The 15,741-nt window shown below is 40.7% G+C and overlaps 1 protein-coding gene across 3 annotated transcripts in view; it reads left to right on the plus strand.

Moving 5' to 3' along the window:
- The window catches only part of syne2b (spectrin repeat containing, nuclear envelope 2b), a 71,494-nt gene that overhangs the window by 5,749 nt on the left and 50,004 nt on the right, over nt 1-15,741 (plus strand). For all 3 annotated transcript variants that reach the window (XM_076146719.1, XM_076146717.1, XM_076146718.1), the window contains exons 3-19: nt 2,279-2,374; nt 2,464-2,541; nt 3,133-3,225; nt 3,353-3,555; nt 4,075-4,274; nt 6,013-6,113; nt 8,755-8,868; nt 9,150-9,287; nt 9,497-9,661; nt 9,853-9,965; nt 11,072-11,240; nt 11,868-11,964; nt 12,316-12,515; nt 12,615-12,779; nt 14,685-14,825; nt 15,138-15,239; nt 15,363-15,539. In XM_076146719.1, the coding sequence (XP_076002834.1) occupies nt 2,279-2,374; nt 2,464-2,541; nt 3,133-3,225; nt 3,353-3,555; nt 4,075-4,274; nt 6,013-6,113; nt 8,755-8,868; nt 9,150-9,287; nt 9,497-9,661; nt 9,853-9,965; nt 11,072-11,240; nt 11,868-11,964; nt 12,316-12,515; nt 12,615-12,779; nt 14,685-14,825; nt 15,138-15,239; nt 15,363-15,539 (2,352 nt within the window). The remainder of the gene's footprint in view (nt 1-2,278; nt 2,375-2,463; nt 2,542-3,132; nt 3,226-3,352; nt 3,556-4,074; nt 4,275-6,012; nt 6,114-8,754; nt 8,869-9,149; nt 9,288-9,496; nt 9,662-9,852; nt 9,966-11,071; nt 11,241-11,867; nt 11,965-12,315; nt 12,516-12,614; nt 12,780-14,684; nt 14,826-15,137; nt 15,240-15,362; nt 15,540-15,741) is intronic.

Consider the following 15,741-nt stretch of genomic DNA (forward strand, 5'->3'; position numbering starts at 1 on the left):
GCTGAATCTCTATTAAGTATCAGCACAAACAATAATCCTTATGATCGGTAACACACCAAATTCATGATGACACCGTGAATAGATACAAACAAAACAGAAACACATCAATAAACTGTAACATTCAATCCTGCCAAAAAGGAGTTTGACGTACTTTTCTTTTCACCCATAGTGTGCTTCTTCAACAAACTTCAACAGCTTTAGTTATACATTTTAATTTATTCAGTATCATTGCAAGGTTCCCCTCAGGTGTCAATAAACATATTTTTAAAAAGGTCATCTAAGCATAAATTCACTCTCCTAACCTCAGTTAACACAGCTGTATGTCAAAATGCAGGTGTGAGCAGAAACATGTAAGAGCACGATATGTTGGATCAGCTCTTGTGCTCACATGCATTTGGGATATTAAGGTATTGACACCATTTCCCAACTGCAGTCACACAGATTTAGTACAGCGTCAATGATGGTAAGATGAGAAACTGAAATACAATATGAACAACACTCCATTCTATTCAGTTAAACCAATAAAAATAACTTTGATGTCATGTCTATGGCTTTGGTCCATCCCTTCACATATGACATTTATTACCACTGGCAGGCTTTTCCCAGTCAGCAGGTTGTGTTCACAGTCAATTCAGTAGGATGTGAATGCATCACACAAAGGTCTCTTTCTCTTTCTAAAGTGATGACTTTGTTGATGAGGCTGTTGTGATGTGAGTTTTTTTTTTCCTAAGCTCAAGAACTAGACCCAACCTAATTGGCCATTTGTTGATGTGTTGACTGATGAGGCAATATGTGGTGTTCCCCACATTATCTGAAATTGACTCCATTTACATTACATTACGATCATTTGGCAGACGCTTTTATCCAAAGCGACTTACATTACATCCCTTCGCAGAGGGGGGAGCAATTGAGGGTTCGGTGCCTTGCTCAGGGGCACCTCGGCAGGGGCTCGAACCGGCTACCCTCCGGTTCCCAAGCAGAAGCACTACCCACTGAGCCACTGCCTCCCTTTAGGACAAGAGATGACGAGACGTATAGAGAGAACAAGTAACAAGACGGCTGAGAGTTTGATTATGGTGGTGGTGTATTTGGCCAACTCAGTGAATTAACATTAAAAAGTCTGATTTAATCTGTCAATGAAAGCTGATCATCAGTAGTGACCAATTCAAATAAACACAAGTATATAGTGACATAATCCTGAGACATAATCTTTGTGTTGCCGAGCTGTATTCATTGTTTGATATTTTATTTTATCAGTGAGGACCCGTTTTTCCAATTATATTATTTTAGTCATATCAACATTTTCTTGGAAATTCTGATTTGAAAGGTGATTTGGAGGACTGGCTGCTATAACCACAGTGACTAAATCAGCACAGACAGTTGACAGTCAGCTCTCGTTCTGCGTCATGATAGAGGTCGACTGTGTCAGAGGAGAACTTTAGGGTGGGTGTTGGTGGGTTGGGGGAGGGTGGTGTCGCAGGGAACCATGCAAAAATAGCATTGAGGAGCAAGGTTTACAGCACAGACAGACAGCAACAGACGGGTGCCCCCTCCCCTTTTCCACTGTTCACCCCCCCAACACTCACTCAGCATGTTGGACGTTCACTCAGCATTTCTCTCTCACCAGTCAGATCTGGATCCTTATCTGCCAGAGTCTCTGCCTGTAAACACAATAGTGGAGATATTTGTGAATCTCTGGGTGGTTGTTTGCATAGTGCATAAGAAACGTGTATAAGCATGTGTCCACTTATGGCTGGCTCGTATTCATCAGTCAATATTTGAGAAATCACAGGTTTTTGGGAAACACCTATAAGGCTTTTTGGGTGCAGACTAACCACACATTGGTCCCTGGTCCTTTTTGCTTACTCGTGGAAGGCTATTTTATTACAGACTGTGCCAAAGCTTCCTGCCCTTTGCCTTCACTGTTTATGTTTTAGTTCATACTCCACTATTAATAAATGAATATACAGTATGTCCCAGTATCATGATACAATACATGATCTAATTTTCCACGTTTATACAAACTATGCTTAACCGGCACTTGGCCCCCTCCCATGTTGACCTCCTCTTACACACCATATGAGGTGATGATGTCATCTCAGCTATGGGGGATTTTGTGTAATTCTATGAAACTGGGATAAAATCCTGCCATCATTGTTGGAAGATGAAGATTATTTCAAGGTTTTTAAACAAGGCTTAGACCACAGTCAACCCTAGCATAAAACATGGCAAAGGACATACTTGAACTAATACTAAAATGTGTGTGTTGTTGTGACAGAGGAGACCCCCATGTGTGGTCTCAGACCTTTTCAACGATTTCCGTGATGGCTCGAAATTGCTGGACCTGCTGGAGGTGATGAGTGGTCAACACATAGTGAGTTCTGCTCAGCACCCATCATGCAACAACTGTACCAGCCAGCAGTGTTAATAAGTCCCTGTGATAATTCTTGCCGTCTTTTGCAGATTCGAGAGAGAGGCAGAGGGATGTTCCAGCACAGGAGCAACATTGAAAAAGCCCTGGCCTTTTTAAAGAAAAAATCGGTATGCTTGTGCGCTGTTGTGTGCTAATCTATGTTGATGGATCAGCATTCTGAGTTTTAAATTATTCTTTTATATCTTTGACTCAAATGACAAATCCACGGGCAATTATCACCAAACTCTATGTGCTCATAGGCTCTCCAATGCTTTGAGACTGCATCAGCTTTTACTTTTACATTCCACATGCTTGCAATGTTCATTTATCGGGCCTCTTTCAAGTAGTACAAACAGCTATTTTCAACACCAACCAACTGACAGATGAAATGAATGACTAGCTGGTGACACATCCATAAAGATAAAAACAAAGATAAGAAGATTAGAACAAATATATTTACTGTATATAATCAACAAACCTATCTATAAAAGTACTCACTAGGATTATGTTGTGGTCCAATTCCTGGGGAAAAATATCTGGTTCTTCACAGATGCTTTATTTCTGTGCTAGCTTCTACTGTACCACTCTGTCATCCAGTGTTGGACAGGTAGTTCCTTGTGGTTTTACAGTGCATCTTGGTAAAAACCATTGAGAGGATAATATACAGTATATGATGTCTTTGTTACGTGGCACATGGTTCACTGCTTTTTTCTCTTCAGATCAAAATAGTCAACATACACATTCCTGATATCATTGATGGCAAACCTTCCATCATCCTGGGCCTCATTTGGACAATCATTCTACAATATCATGTGAGTTATTAAGGCTTTATGGTTTCACTTCTCACATAATTTGATTTGTTGTTGTTGACCATTATTTTTTAGCTTTAAAAGTTTAAATATACCAGAAATGTGACAGATGTGTTCATGGTGCTTTTAGATTGAGGAGCTAGCCAGCAGCCTCTCGTTTAGCTCCCGTCAGTCCTCCATGGAGTCACTGGCCAGTATAGACTCACGCTCCACCCTGTCGAGCCGCTCGGCCAGCAGCAGCCCTCTTCCTCCCAGAGGCTCACCGCTACACAACCGCTTTAAAGTGTCTGCCAAGAAGGCTCTGCTGCTCTGGGTCCGGGAACAGTGCCACAAGTAAGCACCCTAGCTAATTCAATAGCATATGTGAGCCAGCATCCATGTGAAGTATTCAGAAGCCTCACTTATTGATCTGGTCTTATTTGTGGTCTATTGTGGTCCAAGCCTGCAAGTGATGTATCCTTACACAGGGACCTCTTGGCCATTCTGTGGTCAGGGCAGAAGCCCGCAATTTGTTGTTGTCAGAGCCACTTAGGCTCCCAAAATCTATGCTGTCTTAGAATCATGTGACACAACACATTCCTGTAGACAGGCAAGACTTTTTCTTATGTAAATTCTTTGGTACATGTGAGTATTACCAATACAATAAATACATTTTTGTCTTTATGTTTCTTTGTTCAACGAAACAAAAAAAAGAGCCTATAAATAAGATAGAGATAAATAAAACAAATGACTAATTAGATAAATGTCAACTCATGTGGGTATAAGGGGAGCAAAGTTATCAAATGTAAAAGAAGATGATGAGTGACTAATAGTAGTAATGGAAGAAACTGTGATAAATTATTATTATCACAGAGCTGGGTGCACACTGAACGTGAAAGACTTCAAGGCCAGCTGGAGGAGTGGCGTGATCTTCCTGGCTGTCCTGCATGCTCTGCGACCTGACCTGGTGGATCTGTCCAAGGCAAGAACCAGAACCAACAAGCAGAACCTGGAGGAGGCCTTCCGCATCGCAGAGAGAGAGCTGAGGATCCCCAGACTGCTGGAGCCTGATGGTGAGCAATATGTTCTGCATTCTGCCCACTATATGCACCATGTGTACATATTGAGTTGCAACATCACTTCCAAAATTGAAAAACATTGATAAGGGGTCCAGCATTTACATAAAAGTTGTATCAATAATTGTAGTGGGGACATTAGTGGCGGGGTGACGCGTCGACTACCGGATTACGTAAATACGTCGATTTGCATAACCGTGCGCCGACGCGTCATAATGACGTAAGAAGGCTGCGCCAGGTGGCAGCACGCACGCAAACGGAGAACAAGCTGCGGCGAAAAGTCCCACGGTCTAAAGTGAAAGCATTGCGGAGCGCGTTGTCAAGGCGGCAGCACTTTGTGTCCCCGCCCACCAAGCGTGAGACACTAGGACTTGGGTGGCGAACACGCGAACAAGCGGGTCTTTGCCGGCTGACGTGCAGAAGCGTAAACTGACCTGCGTCTCCCCACCCTCCGTCAGACCGACTGATCGCGGAGCAAACTCACCTGCGTCTCATGTATTTTTGTTATTGCAGATTGCGCTCGATCACTTTTACTTGAACTGAATAAGCAATATGTTGGATTGCGAAACGGAGATTATCATTCAAAAGCTGGCTAGTTGTGGAATAATGCACTGCAAGTCTTTGTTACATTTGTTTGTTTTCAAAAGAAGAAAATATTGAAATATTAATGAGATAAATTTTGATATTTATTTTGGGGGAAATCATTGTTATATTGCGTAATAAATATAATCTGTAGATTAATCGACTAATCTGGAAAAAAAATCTGTAGATTAAAAAAATAATCGTTAGGTGCAGCCCTAGGGGACATGAATGGATTCACCCTAGCACACCATCAAGAGGACATTATGAATGGTTTGCCATATCAATGTTGAATTTGTTGGTCCCTTCCATACAATCAAGTATTTCTAAGAGTATGTCGATAAGGGAGTTGTCACCATTGAAGTGTGATATCGCCACATTCATCAATGCAAGGACAATTGACACTCGCTCATTGCTCACTCATTGCTCACTGGAGAAAGATTGAATACAAGATTCAGGACAGGTTTCTATGGTGACCAATCTTGCGATCGCAGAGGGCCAACAGAATATCATTTTCGGAGAAGGCCATGCAAAAGAGAGTCAAAAACACTACATTGCTGGGCTTCTTCAATCTAAACTTCTGTTGAATGAACAGAAGCAGGAGTGGAAAAGAAAAGTGAGGCAGGCAGATGAAGGACAGATTTCAAAGATGATAGGAACAATGTGCAACCTGTCAGTTGTCCAGGAAAATAAATTCTATTTGAAGCTGCTGCTGACTCATAACAGGTGTCCACTGAGCTATGAGAACCTTAATATCAATGAGGGCAATAAGTACAAGACTTTTAAAGCGAAAGCCTTTAACCAAGTTCATCTAGTTTTTCTTGTGATGTTGTTGTTCTTGAACTAGTCTATCACCATGTGAATCTAAATGAGTGTGTGCAGTGGAGCTGATTACTGACCAATAGATGGCAACACTACCCAGTGAGCCTGAGGGCAATGGGATGATGATGATTGGACAGTCTGGTGATGCTCTTAGTGGTTGTTCGGTTCAGTTTGATATAAAGTACTTTCTTGTTCAGACTCTATGTGCCTGTTAGGTTTTCATTTCAATAGCTGACTTTAAGAGGTGGAGGGATGCTTTAAAAAGCGGTTTGGCAGTTGTGGCAGTGGTGTTGTAATGTCAGACGGATCATGGAGGACTGTTGTGTCAATGCAGATGTGGATGTTCGAGACCCTGATGAGAAGTCCATCATGACCTACGTGGCCCAGTTCCTGCAGTATTCCAGAGACATGCCAGTGCCAGACGAGGACGTGCAGGTCTGTGTAATTTTTCGTTTTGCTTTGTTGTTTCATTAGACAAACAAATCGCCTTAACTACACAGCATTCCAAACGTTGTTCTAAGGGGTGGCAATCAGTGCGTTAATGAACTTCTACACGCCCTTCTTCTAACTTCTAAGACACACACTTAATAAACTGGTCTCCAGTGTCAAAGCAAAAATCTGAAAATGTCTCCCTTGAGTCGTCAACAAGTCGTATAAAATGTGCTGTATGAATAAAGTTAGCCTTGCCTTGCCTTAACATGTTAAATCTTGCCACTGAGAGCTCTGTCTGTTCCCGTCTTCCTCTTCCGCTATTCACTATGCTAATGATCCCGTTTATTAGAGTTGGACTTATTCTGGCATATGTTTGCAGATGCTAACAGAGATATGTACGTATAGATGTTTCAGATTATCAACTGTTTTGTAGAAAGGCTTCATAATCTCCCAGATGAAGATCACATGCTCTTTAAATTTGGTCATGGGAGAGTTATGACCAGAGGCAGGGTATTTTACAGATGAATAATAAACTCATTCTTCTCAGGAGCATCTGCTTAATGCTTTTTTAGATCCCTTCCTGCGGAGGACGTTTCAGTTCAGTGTACAGCCTGTAAAATGATGTTACTTCAGTCAAGTTACAGTTAGTCAATCTATTTTGCAAAGTCTTTGCAATCTTTGCTTTTTATTCAAAATAAATTATATTTAGATCCATCATATATCTTGATATACGCAGGCTTGAAAATCAAATATTGTGATTGATGTTGTATTATGATTACACCAATCTCCACCACATTAATATTGTTTCACATTATAAAATACATTCTGTTCTGTTTAGGTTTTTCTGTCTTTGTTATCTCCTCTCCTTTCCTCTCCTCCTCTCCTTTCAGACACATTACTTGTCAGCTGCTAAAAGTCCTTCTCCTATCAACCTGCCTGTTCACTACACTCCTGCTATTTCTGCCTCGCCTCTTCGCCAGGTAGTCCTCACCCTCAACTGTCCACCACTCCTTGTTTCTCTTGTCCTTTGCCTTCGTGCTTGGCAAAGGGCATCACCAGATGGATTAAACAGCTTAAAGAACTAATAATATAAATAATAACACAGCAACTAGTATCAGTGAAACTTACAGACGCCCAATGAATTACTGTATGAAATTATTAAACCATTCACTTGCCCTTTCGCAAGGCTTTTTGTGGACTGCTGCTAACTTATTAATGAGAGCAGACTTTGCAACGTTCAGTTAGGGCTTCATTTGTGTCTGTTACAATTAAAATCCATTGAAGTTATGCAGTCCTTGCACATTTCACCTGAATCAGAATATGAAAATTCAAGGAGCTACTATGGTACAAAATGAAGTGATTCTAGTGGCTAAAAGGTAAAACTTTTACATTTCTTCAGGTCTATTCTGGTTAAAATTAACTGGTGTTTTTTTGGTTTTTACTGTTGTTTTTGGAGGAATTTTAGTTTGTTGGTTGGTAATAGTGCTGCAATATTAAACAGCGTAAATGAGTAATACGAAAACCAGCCACAAATAAGTTTAGGTTTGATTGCAGCTCATTATGTCTGATACAGACGAGCAAGATGGTGCTGCATTGACGAAAGACTCAAAGCCAAGATTACCTTCAAATCACGTGGTGTTTACAAACAGGACTGATCATGTAATAAATGGCTGTTCAAATCTAGTTTGTCCTGCTTTCTGGGAACAAATCCAGAGCCAACGGGAGGGTGTGTGTTCCTCTGCAAGCCTCCCTGAGATGAATAAAGGGCTCACGGGGTGACTGGAGTGCAGCGATTCTTTCCACTGAGACCCTGCTATGTCGCCTATCACATGCACAACTCATGCCGGATCAGTCACACAACACCTGTCAACTCAGGCTCCTGATTAGATATCACGCACGTACAGATGTAGCTGTTGTTGACATTTGAGTTTGGAATATACTTGTTGCAATTCTAATTCACCCCCAGGGAAATTATTTTGGAAATGAAGAATAATCCCAGAGGCATTTTTAAGCATAAGAGGCAGGTTTGGGGACACGGAAATTAGAGTCTCAAAAGCGTTTTTGCTGTGTTTGATACTATTTCTCTATTTTGCCAAACCCTTTTGTTTTTCTCAGTGATTTAGAAAGATATTTCAGAGGACAGATCTAGATTCAAATGTATGTATGCATTTTGTTTACTAAAAAGACATAATTAACCTTTAAACAATTCAATTTACAGTGTATAGTATTGTGCCCATGTGTTGGCTCATGGAACATATTTTGGCACGTTCTTATGAGAACTGACAATGAAGTTGTTCCCAAAACAAACTGCGGTCTGGGCTTGGCACTTCCTTGTGTGTGACTTGGTGATCTAGAATGCTTTTGTCAAAACATTGGGAGTGCATGTGAACATCTCACTATTGTTCTCCAGAAACATGTGACCTCATTGTGATGAAGAAATATTAAGCTGTCCTTAAAATTAATATAATTCATCCACTAAGACTTTGGATGGAACGTTCTGGAAAGATAGTGTGACCGACCAATCCCCATCACACATCACGAAATACCACCAAAAATTAGAACCAAACATTGTTAAAGTAAATCTGCAATTTATTCTTACATTTTGTCAATAATGTGATGTGTGTCCTTAAATCCATGCTGCCAGGCAACACCCCACAGGAAGGTACAGGAAGTGACACGCTGGCTGGTTCAGGCCTACGATGAGCTGCTGGAGGGATGGGATTCAACAGAGGGAGAAAGTTACTCAGAGAGATACCATGTATGTATTCAGATTCTCTCAATAACCATTCAAACATTGTAACACTTTATATGTAGTATCTGTAACATTTTATGTGGTGTGGCCTTGCATAATGTTCATGAGGAAGTGGTGGAGATGATTTGTAACCTATTCCCTCCTCCTATTTTGTGCCATTATGCAACCTTCCTAACAAAATTAGATTGTAATGTAAATCCTTGATGTCCTGAAAACAGGTTCCTTTGTCGCTGTTTGCAATCCTTTACAAAAATGATTGTACTAAAGATGACATTTTCGTATGTCAGGTGTTTCAGACTTTCCTGGTGTCCTTCAATGAGCAGCGGCGTCCCATCATGCCGTTGTTGACAGCAATGAGACGAACATCCAAACTAAGCGAGGAGCAGCGTGCTCTCAGAGGGGCATGGGACAGCCTCTCTGAAAAGGTCAGTTCTACTCAGTTCCACCAGACAAATTACATTTAATAATGTCATTTACATTTAGTAATGTACGTTGTCCAATTTCTTTTAAAACAAGTATAAATATATAAAATGACTCACTGGTGATATGGGTCAAAACGTTTTTACCTGCAGTACTTGCCCATCTACAGACTTCTCAGTTTATTGAGACAGATTCTTCTCTTTCTTGAACCCAGATGCGCGAATATAAGCTCAAGCTAGATATGAGTCTCCCAGCCCCTCTGGACACAGTCGCTCGCTGGCTGCTGAGAGCGGAGGGTGTGCTGGCCGAGGAGGAGGGCGACCCTCGGGACCACGGCCGTGCCGCTGATGATGCCAGAGACAAACAGGAGCTTCTCAAAGTGAGTGTTGAAGTGCTAATAGATTGATTTTGTTTATTGATTCCAAACTGACTGAGGTACTGCAGATTTATAGTAATTAACTCGTGCAGAATATAATGTTATTCAAAGAATTATCTCTCTTCAAGGAATTTTGTATCCCTGTTGAAATATAAACGCATGCATGGACCTTTGCTCACTGCTGGATGTTACAGGTTTGCCTGGAGGAGATGCCCGAGCAACAGAAGGCCTTCCAGATGTTTCCGAACCTGGACGAGTATGGAAACATGCTGATTCCCACAGACAAGATGGAGGAGATGAAGAGGAGGTAAGTTAACACAGTTTGTAGGTCAAAAACAGGGTGTGCATCCATATATGTGTGTCTGTGGGAAATTGCGTGTGTGTGATCAGTGACAGGGAATATTTTTTTTAAATCCCCAGACAATTCTCAATGTATGACAGAACATTAGGGCCAATGCTGGAAAGGTTGTTGAGAAGAAAATTTAAAAAAGTAATAATATTACAAGCATTATGTCATAATGTACTGACAATTCCTCCAAGCCCCAGTAAGAGGGTTTCTAATGTCCTCATAAAATACTCTGTTATTCAGTATTTCCTTTCCTGAGAAGCACATACTTAAGTAAAACTTCACACACAATTCCATAGCGTTTATTTTTATATAATCTCACAGACTGCTATCTATCCGTTTTTTTTAACAGTGACAGTGGCAGATTTCACATCCCTCATGTTTAACTTTCATGTTTTTTTTCCAACAATTTGGTCGTTCACATTTCTTTTTCAATAACTTCAAATTAAACAATGCACGCAAACTAAAGTGACCCCTTTGAGACATCTCTGCCATGCCACTGCAGTAAGCTAAACCTAAACAATCCACTAGGAGTCACTGTCGTACAGAGGTAAAGACCTCTTCCTGTTCATGTTTTTCATACCAAGGCAATGCAGAAGCACTCTGCATTGTTGCTATGTACATTATTTGTGTGGAAAATACATTGGTAAGCTCATATATTTGGATGCACATGGATGCAGAGATGTTGATGAACAGCATGATATCAAGTTATTTTCTAAACATTATTTAAAAATGTAATCATCAAACAGTTGAAATGTATCAAACTGTATCAAACTGTATTGATTAAACATTTTTAATTACTTTCTCGGTGAAAATATTATGTAAGCTGTAAGCATTGGCTTAGAAATGCGAGCAATTCATTTCTAATTTGCAAATTGTTTGTATTTAAGCATTGAAATATTCTTGTGACCTAGCATTCTTGTGACAAAGCACTCTTGTGACCTGAAGTTCTTTTACCTACCTATGTTGAACGCACTTATTGGAAGTCGCTTTGGATAAAAGCGTCTGCTAAATGACCGTAATGTAATGAAATGACCTCACCAAGTTTCTTTGTGGATGTCTGCCAGGTTTACCAGTATTAGAGTGACTGCTAAGTACCATGGTATCAAGCTTGAGTACCGGGAGCACCGAAGCACAGTGCTGGAACTACTGGGTCAGATCAGGACTAAGCTCCGGGTCTGGAAGAGGCCCTACATCTCCCAGGAGGCTGTCAGGGTGCTGTTGCAAGAATGGCATGTAAGTGGTTTTTGTTTAGCTTCAGTGCTTTGAAAAAGGCCTTCCTTTGGACATAGTGATTATTGTTCCCAAGAAGGGTAGGCCTTTCTGTATTGTACACGTCATTTGCTTCAGATACAGTAATGGAAGACATACATATACTGTATAACAAGTATAAAAAAACGAGAGTTACTACAGCCAAAAGGACAAAACCCCTGCTCTAGTATTACCATGGCTGTGCAATGTCCAGGGAAACAAGGTTGCCATGGTGAGTGCAATCTACCTGATGACTCTGAGGGAAAAAAATCTGATCAGGTTTAAAAGAGTTGATTTTGGAGACCACATAAAGCAAGAGAGTTAGGGAAAGACGTGAACGTACCATTACAATGTCTATACCTGCTGCAATTTGTACCTTTACTGAAGCAAAACCTGGCAAATGAAATGCCACCATAGAGACACACAGCCAGTCACACCTTTTGGAGCTAATTTCCCAATTTATTCCGATAGGAGATCTTCCAGTAAGGTTTATACTCTTGTCAGGGTTTCCTGTGTTTCACCTGAAATTATTTCCTCAATCATTTAGTACAAAACCAACTAAACAAATCTGTTACTTTGCAATGATCACAATGATTCTCTCTTTTCATACAGGAGCTAGTAAATAAACAGGATCTACCTTCCTTGCTGGAAGCAGCCCTTCATAAACTCAAGCAGGTTTCTGAGAAGTATGCCAGCAAATCTGCCCTTGGTAAGCAATCTTAAAATGTTTATGCGAGACTCCTCCCTACCAGACGTATTCAGATATTAAGGAATTTACACATTTAAAACATTTTCACTTTGTTATCGGACTGTCTTAAATAACATCTACAATACGCATTCTTTAGTTCCCTTCTCTCTCTCTACCTCTGCCTCTCTCCCCTGCTGTATTTAATAGGAAATTGAAAAATAAATAGATAAACAATCCGTATATGGCAATGTGCTACACACATGGACCCAACTAACAGAAAGATGACAATGTGGCATTTATCAGAGAAAACATTTTCACTTTGAGTGTATTTTAACAATATGACTGTTACTGACTGAGCTCTGCGCTTCTCAGCTGCAGACTACAATCATGTTAGTCAGCAAGTGAAGGAGCTGGAGGAAGAGACTGCAATGATTCTGGAGGAGGTGACTGCAGCCAAGAGCACCATGGGACGGGTTATGTCTGCTTGGGACACCTACAGTGACTGCCTGAGCTCCCTGCAGGCCTGGCTGGAGCAGGGCTCCTCAACACACACCCACAGACACTTGGCAGAGGTACAGCATAATAAATACATACACACAGAGAGAGGGATGGGGTAAGAGAATATTTACTGTATCTATGTGTATAAATGTAATATTCCTGTGTTTCTGAAGGTGACGCCTATAGCTGTGGCTGAGTGGGGCTCTCGCCAGGCCCGCCTGAATGAGGTGGGTAACTTCCTGATTGAGGCAACAGATCCTCAAACCAGCAGGAGCCTGGCAGAAGAGCTTCGCAGACTCAACATGCACTGGGCGGAGTTGGTCAAGAGAACCACATTTGTAAGTGACTGAAGCTTGCTGAGGCACAATATGATTAACATGTGCTATGCAATTTGTTTTGGATATTCCTGGTCCCCAGAGGCTGGTCTCTGAAAGTTTGGTATTCCTCTTACGCTCCTCTTACACTGACTATAAACCTTCCTCCTGGCTCTCCTACTTTTTCTCCTTCATATCCAAAGCCTGCTGTAAGTCACTAACAGAAGCAGGCCACTGTAAGCACTTGTTATCTAGGTTTTGACTGTATCCGTCTGAATCAGAGGTAGCATTCAGACCCGTCTGCTCAGCCTGGCTTATCTGGCTTATACCAGCATACCAGGATGCAAGTGACCTAACCCCCTTACTCCATGGATCCTCCCCCTCCATGTACCCTGCAACTATGACTGGATCAGAACTGTAATTTGTATTTATGCTGTCTTGTATTGGGTTGCTTTGTAATTTGTCTGAATTTTCCCACCCTTCCTTTTTTGACTTAATAGTTAAGTTTAAGGAGAGCTTGGGATCGGTTGGGAACTGATGTTGTGAACGCGTCAAGGCCCCTTGAGACATTTGTATGTGATATTGGACGACACAAATAATCCTGACTTGATTTGATTTGACGTGTCTGTCAGGGTGCTGTCATGTCTTCTGGTCAGCATTTATTATCGTTTATTATTTTGTTACTGTTGGACTATGGATTGTTGGAATCTGATTAAATTAGCCATGTGCTTCATTCTATGCAATTCAATTAGATTGTTTGTATAATGATGATGTTTGTTAATTCTTACTTGTCAATTGTAGAATTTTGTTTGCTCGACCAAATCTGTAGCGCTTTGCATCTTATCTTGTTGACAGTGATGGTTGCTCCTTCGGTATGGTGAAAATGGTTTCTCTTTGGAATTAGAATGGGGTCGCTGGTTTATCGCCTTTGAGATCCTCTCCAGTATATTCTCAACATAGTTCTGGACAGACCATGTGTAGAAGACAGTAGTTTTTCTTTTTATTTGTTTACTACTTTGTACTATCAACCTGTGAAGACATGTAGAAAACCTTTATTAAGAATTAATATGAATTTGAAACAGTTAAGCATATGTCCACTACAGACCATGCCTGAAAAAGTTAATAGGAAACATGAATATTGACCTGTGGCCTCTGGCAGCTCCTTTCTCCTCTACTCACAATGCTAAAAAGTCAGATAGTTGTTAGTTGTTACATACTGTAGCCAGTCCCTACTAAGGTTAGCTTAATTATGTGGCTGCTAGCTTTGTTGGTACATCGTTGGCGAGCTGATTCATCCAACAATAACAATAACGTTAGGTAATTAGATAGGTTGCATCTCTTGCATTGCAGCTTCCCAACAGTGACGGCCACCAGGTTTATCTTAGCAAAGAAAATAGGGCTTGTTTTTGGCTTTAGAGATGTGCATACAAACAACTGAATCAGGTTTCCTGAACATTTGGCTCTGTTGGCCCTGTATTTACATTTACTCCAATGCTCTGATAGAAGGAGTTGATAGGCCTTTAAAATGGTGCCAAACCTTCAAGTTGATTGTGAGGCAAGTATAAAAAGTTTGATTGTCTCTGAAAATACGCTGTGTATAAAAGTGTTATTTTCATCAACTCAGAGAGTTATCCCTGAAGTTAATTCAGTCAGACTGTAATAACATTTCCCCATGAATGGAGGGAAATATCTATGTGAACTGAATGTATTATTTAGTCATTACTAGATGCACACAAGGCACATTGGAAATCACAAGCTCTTCATTAGCAATGTATACACGTTTTGATTGAGCTGTAATAGAAACAATTTGCTGCTTGAAACAATGGTTTGTCTTTTAACTTGATACTGCGAACACATTTCTGATGAGAGCTTGTGGTCAAGTTTGCCTGATTATGTTTGTCATGTTGTCTAAATCCTTTTTTTCCCCAGGACAGCGCAGCTGAGCCCAGCGCTGATGTCCCAGCCAGATCCCAGGACATCCAGGCTCTGATCAAAGAGGCCACTCTGATTCTCAAAGAGCCGCTGGAGTTGATGGCTAGTCCTCTGCGAACCTACAGAAAGAGAATACAGGTGAGTCTGATGGACAACTTAACCACTTCTTCACACTGCGGCATGGAGTCCTGACTATTATTATAAACTTTACGCTTGTGCAAACAAACTAAACATCGATATTTTCAGGAAATGCAAAAAGTGTAGCATTTCTGTTGCATTACCTTTTTTTCAAATGTATATTTGGGATTGGGTTAGATAAAAAAAGGGTTACAGTTCATTGCTGTTGAAGTTTGATTATATTGGTTTGATCTGAAATAATCTGTTAAGAAAGCACATCAAGAAAATGTAATTGGCAAGATAATAAATAACTGCTTGTTTTCTGATCTTCAGTTTGTAATTAGGAAGATAAAAGAAATGGATCTAGATGCTCTGGCACCCTCACCAGAATGTCCTTTGGAACAGCTACTGAAACTGAAGCTGGCTATACCTGAAGTACGGATGAGTTCTTTTCATAAGCATCCAAGTCTTTATTATAGCCATTAAATATCTAGTAAAAAGTTTTTTGTTTGCTGTGTGTGTGTAATTTTGTCTGGGTTTTACTATTGATGACGGCAGGTGATGCAGACCCTGTTTGAGGCTGAGCAGTTGTGTACCGAGCTGCAGCACAGTGTAGCAGGGCTGGATGGTCGCCTGGCTGAGCTCCTCTACTGGGAGATGGACGCCAGAGAGCTTTATCAACTGTTAAGGGTTGCAGAGCGACAGCCTCAACGGAGCCAGGACCCACGAGCCAGGGTAAAACAGAATCATAAAGAATCGGTAGATTTTAGCCTAACAAAACCATCCTGCTAACTTTGGTCTAGCACTGAAATAGTAATAGTATACATATAAGAACTCTGTTTTGTACATACATATACAATATAAAATATACCTTGCTTTCACTACAGTTAATTTAAGACAGATAATATTCTAGCTGTGTGTGCTTTTCAAGTGCATG

This window comes from Genypterus blacodes, unplaced genomic scaffold (genome assembly GCF_046128005.1).
Source record: "Genypterus blacodes isolate CSIRO-AG114 ecotype Tasmania unplaced genomic scaffold, CSIRO-AGI_Gbla_v1 ptg000033l_1, whole genome shotgun sequence".
NCBI classification, from domain to species: Eukaryota; Metazoa; Chordata; class Actinopteri; order Ophidiiformes; family Ophidiidae; genus Genypterus; species Genypterus blacodes.